This window comes from Zootoca vivipara, chromosome 1 (assembly GCF_965207765.1).
Source record: "Zootoca vivipara chromosome 1, rZooViv2.hap1.1, whole genome shotgun sequence".
Lineage (NCBI taxonomy): Eukaryota > Metazoa > Chordata > Lepidosauria > Squamata > Lacertidae > Zootoca > Zootoca vivipara.
In genome coordinates, this window is record NC_142582.1 from 46,897,790 (window position 1) to 46,905,876 (window position 8,087).

Consider the following 8,087-nt stretch of genomic DNA (forward strand, 5'->3'; position numbering starts at 1 on the left):
TAAAGAGCGGTTAGACAAATTCAGAGAGGATAAGGCTATGCAGCATTTGTCATCATGGTGCCTGTAAGTTATTGACAGGATCTAACTACCAGTCACTAGGGAATAATGTTGGGGAAATGCTATTGTTTGTGAGCATCTGCTTGACCACTGTGAAAAACAGGATGCTGGATGCAATACTCGTTCAGATGTGGTCTTGGGTCTAATACAGCAGGACTTTTCTTATGTTCCCTGTAAAGTATCAGCTTCCTTTGAGTCTTTAGGTTGCTTGATCCAGTTCCCATTAATGTACTTATACAATTTTTGGGGGAATTATCAGCTGGGTCACTACTATTGTTCTTGCTTTCTTTTAAAATTCCCATTAGTTTTGCAGCTATAAGGTTTATTTTCAAAGCTTGCCCACTCAGTACAAACGGCACAGTTTGCTATTCACCTCAAATAGCAGGGACAGAAGGGTTAAATTATTCCCTTTCCTCTTGATCACTGTGAAGAAGGGATAGCAAGACAAGATTATTTTAGCATTTGGCTAAATATATTCTTTGTGAATTCTGCCCCAAAGCAGTGAGAATTAAACAAAAAGGAGCACACTGACTGAAAAACAGCTGTAATTTGTAAATTAGTCATTTGAATTGTTCTGACTCTGCAGAGTGATCATTTTACAGGGCTTCTCTCTTGAAGTTCCCTACAGACTAATCTTTATTCAGGTCCTCTTCTATAATGGAGAGCTTCCCCAGACCCAAAACAATTATTTATTACAGCAAACACACTGTCTAAATCTAAAACCAAATAGTTTATGTTAACTTTTGTCATAAAAGGAAAACAACAACCCGATATTGCATAGCAGAATATTTTCCCAGTGAACTATGGTTAAGGATGCAGATACACTATTAATTAGACTAGCAAAGTCCTCACCCAAAGGCACAGAAGTGTCTTCAGCAAAGGAAAGTGGGCTGAGCCATTGGCAACTGTCAAGTGGGATCCAGGAATTATGCCAGAGGTCAGAGTTTAGAGGAGATGTCACGGGGGTTGGCAGAGTCAGGAAAGGAAGCCTTTATATCCCTTCCTGCTAAGGAGAACCAATAACCAGTCTGGATGGGTGAAGCCACTCTCAGCTGGACCCTTTCATGCAAAGGGAGATGTGTAAACCCATATCCCTGGTGACTCGCCACACAAGGCAGCTGTCCATAGAGACACAGATTCCCAGTTATATCATCCTAGCAGCTCTTTGCAGGTCGGGAAATAAAACTACAAGCTGGCCCAGCATTCTAGATATAAAGCTCCTGTCAATAACTGTTGGGCTTCACTTAGGAATCACTGAGTGAGGAGGGAGATCTTCATAAATCCAACATGGAAATAACCTAGCTCTTTGTGCCACATACAGTGGTATCTCGGTTTAAGAACAGCCTTGTTTACGAACAACTCGGTTTATGAACTCCGCAAAACCGGAAGTAGTGTCCTGGTTTGAGAAGTTTACCTCAGTCTAAGAACGGAATCCAAACAGTGGAAGGACACCAGTTGTGGGAGGCCTCATTAGGGAAAGCATGCCTCGGTTTAAGAATGGTTTCAGTTTAAGAACGGACTTCCAGAATGGATTAAGTTCATAAACCAAGGTACCGCTGTATTATACAGAGGCTGTGAGTTCCATTTCAAAATATTTGACATAGTCACAGTGCTGGTCATGTGGGTGTGCTGATCCCTTAACCTTGAATAAGTTAAGAGGTTGCATGAAAATTCAGAATTCTCTCATGTTCCCTCTGATCTTCTTGGGTACTCAGTGCGAAGTAAGAATGGTGGTACTGTTGTGGCAATGTGTTTGTTACTGTATTGGGGCTGATGTAACTCTCTATAAGCTGGGGTGTGTATGAGACTAGAGATCCATGAATCCAAACACATCTGACTTTTTATTGACAGAAATGTTTGGATACACCTCTTCATGCTATAGTTTAAAGGTATTTCCCCTAAAATCTCACAGGCATCAAACCAGAGAAAGTGGCTTGAGGATTTGAAACTAATAAAGATTTCCATGACTCATTCCTAAAAGGACATTGAAATACGTTATCCTTATAAGCACTTAAGACAGGCATCCCCAAACTGCGGCCCTCCAGATGTTTTGGCATACAACTCCCATGATCCCTAGCTAACAGGACCAGTGGTCGGGGAAGATGGGAATTGTAGTCCAAAACATCTGGAGGGCCGAAGTTTGGGGGTGCCCGACTTAAGAGTTGGGACAATTTTCTATAGTAAGTGTGTATCTAAGAGTGGCCACTCTGATGCCTCTTAGAAACTTACAAGCAGATAATGATGTTTGATCTCAATATCTGGTAGCCAGAGATATGCTGCCATGAATAGTTTCCTAGTGCTAATGTAGATAGCAACCATGAGTTCTTAGCAATTCCACAGGATATGTAACAAAATCCCTAAAAGTTCTGCTCAGTTTAATGGTACTTAGTTCCCACTAAACATGTGCAAGACTTGCAGCCCAGGTCATTTCTTTTTATTTATATCCCATGTTACACCGAAAGGAATCTACAGCAAACTAACAAATAAAGAATCCATCCATTGAAAGAATCAAATGAAAGAATCCAACCATTACCAGAGAGACATGGGATCCAGGTAGAGGGGAAGCTACAATCATGCTATTCTGTTGTTCCATTTGAATCAGAATGCAAAAATTACTGAAAGCAAAATATCCCAGGTGTCACATTATGTGGTACAGTGGTATATGTTCAGACTTTCCCAGGTAAGGACCCTAGAGACTGGCTGCTTAAATGGCCCAGCCATGGACCTAAGGGAATCCCTCCTGCTCTGCCCCCTTGCCCAGCCCACATCCAAACCTGCACTCTCATTTGTCAATCCTGGGTGCAGGGTTGGATCCAGCTCCTAATAGGCGATGCAGGCTTATGCCCCCACCGCCCATTCAGACTGGGCATCAATCCTGAGCCACCTTCATTGGGGACTTTGGAGGTGCCTCCGCTGTCCTGCAATGCCTCCATACCAAGCAGGTGAGCAGACTAGTCAGACTCATCAGTTCATGAAACTTTATGCCATCAGCAATCCTGTTGAGATAAATGGAGCTCTCAAACCAGTCGTGCGACTGGAGAGTTAGTGAAGATTTTGTAATCTTGTAGTCACATCTATGAATGAATTTGTGTGTGCATTTTCTCAGTCCCAACTGAGAACCCAACCTGTACTGTAGTCTACTGTTGCTGGACCTCAGCTCCCATCATTTCTTACTATTGGCCATGCTGGCTGTGGCAGATGGGAGTTAGAGTCTAAAGACATATGGAAGGACCACAAATTCTCCCATTCCTGTTATAGGTTTGCATTAATAAGAACAGGAATGAATCCATATATTGCAGAATCTGCTACCACAGAAACAAAGCAATTGGATGCTGAAAATCAACTGCTTGTCTCAGTTTAGGTGTTTTTTTTTTAAAAAAATAAATCTGTATCTGGCTCTCACATGCCTGAGCTATTCCTAGTAAGGAAGGATACCCAGTTTTCTTTTCTGGCTCAATTTTTTCTAGCATAGCTTAAAAATAAAATAAAATACAAGCTTAGTCAAGTGCTTATCCTAGACCTTAAACCTATTGAATTGTTGACACATCTATCTAACACAGATTGGTGGTTGCAAATCTTCCATACCATTACATTTTGCTATTATCTGCTGCACTGGGGCCATCGGGAGTGTCTTCTTTGTCTAGAATAGATTACTTTTTTTGTAAAACTGATGTTGAATTCTGAATCTATTCCCAAATTCTGAAATTTTGTGTTTGGTTTTCCAAGTATCTGATTTCAACGAAGGAACAACAAACATCATCTGAGACAACAGCAAAAGAAGAGTCACTTTGGGCATTAGGTGAAGCCAACAAAGCAGGGAGCACGAACATCTAATGCTTCCCTGTCCTGTGCTTTCCTTCATATATTTTCCAACACATAACTTCATGTTCCAGATTGCAAGATGTGCAAATTCCCAAGAAAAGGACAGTTTGCCTATCTTGTGGCAGGATGAGATATGATGGCTGAATCTTGCATGGTACAGAAGTGCGCAGAGAACAAGAAGCTTGAGGATGCTGTGCTTCCCATTTCCTCTGAATTGCCAAATGTCCAAAGCCACACTAAAAAGCACATTAAAAATACACAGCACATGCAAAATAGTCTTTCAGTTACACTAAAATATATGAAACCAAAATGCAACTAACTATTTTCCCACTGTCTGCTTTTCAAGGTAGAAATCCCCTAGGATGTTGCCTCAGTCCAAGTCAGTTTTGTAGACCATGTACCATGTCTTAATACACTGTATGGGGATTTAAAAAATAGCCTTAGCTTTTTTGTTTTCTATGGTTCTTGTTGCATAGAAGAAAGACTTAAACTGTAAATAATGTATATTTAATAAAGAGAGCCTTTTGTATGATTTTGTGTGGAAGACCAGCGCCTCATGCCATGATTCTTTTTCATATATAAAGCAGGGGGAGGGGTGCTAATCCTGAAAAGTGGCTTCATTCTGTTCTTGCAGGCAATTAATTACTGCAGCAGGGGCAATGTTGTGGACAGTAATAAAATGTGATGCTCCCACAACTCAGATTTATTGATTTCAAACACTGCTAAAAGTGCTGTCACAGGACATTTGATCACTGCACAGCATTCCTGACTCCAGTAACTAATCATGGTTTGCAGCACCTGCCTCTGAAGTGCATGAGGGCAAATGTGTCGACTTGATAAAAGTCAAGTCGGGAGATCTGTTTGGGGTCTGATTGCAAGGCACCTCCTGGAGCACAAAGCAAGAGCTGCTCTCCAGACCTGGTGTCTCTCTGTGTGACACTTCCACTTGCTTTCACTTGCCACACTCTTATGTGAAGACTGTTCAGTATCACACATAGAAAGCTGCCTTATAACCAAGTCAGACCATTGATCCATCAAGCTCTGCACAGCCTAGGCTGACTGGCAGTGGTTGCGTGCCGAGGTACCAAGACTTCCCACCAAATAATTTCACACATCACACGGAAATTAAGTTTTGGTTTTTGGCACTAATTTTGGCCACAACTTTATTTAAATACAACTTAATGTGAGTGGTTGCTTAGGCATTGGTTCCCATGCCATCTGTCCCCCGCCTGGGACAGATCTGACTCCCCAGCGTACTGGGGATGTCAGGATAGGTAAGCACCCTCTGAGAGAGGCTGGGGCAGGGCACCACGCCCTATGACCTCTCCCCCAGGTGCTCCCCGAGGCTCCTGCGCAGTCCTAGCCCCTAGCGGGGGACGAACAAACATGTTGAGCCCCAGGATTCCTTTAACGGAATACCCCTGAAGGCAGCAGCAATTTTGAGGGGCAGGCCCAGCCAAATCCTTACCCCTCCACCATCCAATTCGAACCAATGCCTAACCGCCAACCTTACAAGTTGTGACAGTTTGCTATGTAGTAGGCAAAAACCACCTGGCACCAGCCAATCAGCCAGATGGCAAAATTCCTACTAGGCCCCCGAATACGGACAACCCTGTGACATGCACAGCAATGTCAAGCACAGCAAAACCCCTAAATATAGGGAGGGAGGGAGATCCGTTGCAAGCACCCAAAAGCGAAAGCAGAACCTGCTTGCACCCTTTTAAAGGCTGTGGCTGTCAATCAAAATTAGCAACATAACATTCTCCCCAGCAACAAACCCTCCGTGGCCATCCAAACTGACCCGCCCCTACTGACCAGGGAAGGTCTCGTTAACCCTTCCACAACCCAAGCTCTGCCTAAGGGAAGAACTTGCTTTCTCCCAGATTTCAGATCAAGATCTCTCCCAGTCCTACCAGGAGATGTCAGAGATTGAACCTGGGACTTTCTGCATTGTTGAGCTACAACCCTTCACTATCCTATGATTTCTATCTCATAGGCACATAATTTAATTATACAGTGGTACCTCGGTAGTTGAACGGCTTGGCTCCCAAACAAATCGACTCCTGAACGCCACAAACCCAGAATTAAGTGCTCTGGTTTGCAAATGTTTTTCAGAAGCCAAACATCTGACACGGCTTCCGCAGCTTCCAATTGAGTGCAGGAATCTCCTGCAGCCAATTGGAAGCCTCACTTTGGTTTTTGAACTGTTTTGGGAGGTGAACTGACTCCCAGAATGGATTAAATTTGAGAATCAAGGTGCAATTGTACTACAAATTAATAAACTATCATCAGGGAATGGGAAGTGGCTTAGGGCCACAACCCTACCAAGGGCAATTACCAAGGGTTAAGCAAGATGTGGCATTAAGTTTTTACCCAGCTGCCAGCTACCATTCCCAGGAAGAAATCTGCACAGCAGGGTAAGCAAAGGCACTTGAGATTCAGTATGTTCTCCAGAAGCAAGTTGCACCGCAGCACAGGATTTGGTGTCTCAGTTTCGAATGGTGGAATCAGCTTGGTAATTATAAAGCGTAATTTCCCCACCATCATCCTTCCACTGTCGGCCAAACCACATATAGGGGTTCACATCAGAACCTAAAATATGGTGCGATATTAGAAAAGGACCAGGGGAAATTTTAAGGCAACAAGAACTGCAAAGCTGCCCAGACCTCTCTTCTGATTTGAAGCTCTAGCTACTCACTCCTGATTATGCCTGACTCACTTAACTCTGATTGCTCACTGCTGTTTCCTTCATGGTCTGTGTTTGACACCTTAGCATCTTCCCTGCTCTAATTGTGACTTCTTCAGCAGACCATTATATATGTACCTGCCTTTCATCTCCCTCACTGTTCCTGTAGCGTTTCTGACTAATCCCAGGTATCCTCTCTTGATTATCCATTCTAGGCTGTCGTTTCTGCCCTGCTTTTCCCCAGACATGCTACTCTCCTCTTCCCATATTATTGGTTTTCTGGGGATTCTTTTAACCTGGAAAAGAGCTAGATATATTAAATATAATGGGGAGGGGGCTCAATGAGAAATGCATAGGCAGCGTGCTGGCAAATGTCTCTGACTCTGTATCCCAGATGTGGGGAAAGTGGTCAGGAGAAGGGTTCAAAAGAAAAGTAGGGAGAGGGGGAGAATCAAGTAGCGCTCAAACCAACCAATATCCTTGTCAAACCTTTCCCCTGGGATGAGGCATTACCTGTGTGCGTCATAGTCACTGGATGGCATTAGAGTAGGTAAGGCCTGTCTAGGAATGGCTATCGAATTTTGATATTAGTGTCTGAGGTTCAGAAGCATTACCAGGACGACACCGAACAGGACACTGGACACACTAGGCTTTGTTTTATGGACAAAATAAAGAAATTCTGCCATGAGGACCAATACAACACACTCTGCAGTGTGTATGAATCACACCAAATTCTTCTTTAGCATGGAAACTTGAATGAATTTCTGTACAACCCGCCACAGTTTACAAGCACTTCAGTCTTTCCCGACTACAGTATCACAACACTTTGATTCACTTTCACACTAGCTTCCAGGAAGAGGAATTAAATGCAGGATGTTTATTATCAGGGCTCAGGGAGACTGCAAGTGTCATCTTTTAACTGCCAGGCAATGTTAAACCTTCACTAATAACACTGAGCAGTAATAAAGCTTCAGTCAATCAGATGCAAGATTCATTTTGCTGAACCCACAAGCCTTGACTTTTAACAACAACCTTATTTCTCCATTGATCAAAACCATGTCCTTCTCTTCTAACAAGACTATGACTCCCAACTTGAATTTGCTACCCATTGTTTATTATTATGGAGATGTGATAGTATCTGTATATATAAGGCACTGGTTAGCATCAGTAAATTTATCTGGAGAAGAAAACCTGTCATCTCCACCTCCTTTATGGCATTTCCCAATTATCCCCCCATTCATTGTGCTGTCTTTATGGTTCCATGTCAGAGTAATTCTAATAACAACAATAACACTTATTGTACCTAAATGCATTGGACAGATTTGAATGCAAACAAACATTATAGCTATTTCCCCTCAATTAGCAATCACAATAAACCAGCCTATAGCAGTCAGGAGGCTGGAATTGCCGTTTAGAGCAATCAGGCCCAAATCCCTCCACTGCAGCACTATAATATAAAACAGAACTATATGTTCACAGCATTCCCAATCCACTCTATGCTTTCAATATACAAATCTGCGAG

General features: G+C 42.8%; 1 protein-coding gene across 1 annotated transcript in view; it reads left to right on the forward strand.

The window, feature by feature from the left end:
* The window catches only part of CNTNAP5 (contactin associated protein family member 5), a 308,410-nt gene extending 304,002 nt beyond the window's left edge, over positions 1-4,408 (forward strand). Inside the window, exon 25 of the mRNA XM_088662417.1 lies at positions 3,784-4,408. Within this exon, the coding sequence (XP_088518543.1) occupies positions 3,784-3,891 (108 nt within the window). The 3' untranslated portion in view covers positions 3,892-4,408. The remainder of the gene's footprint in view (positions 1-3,783) is intronic.
* Positions 4,409-8,087: the final 3,679 nt, after the last annotated feature.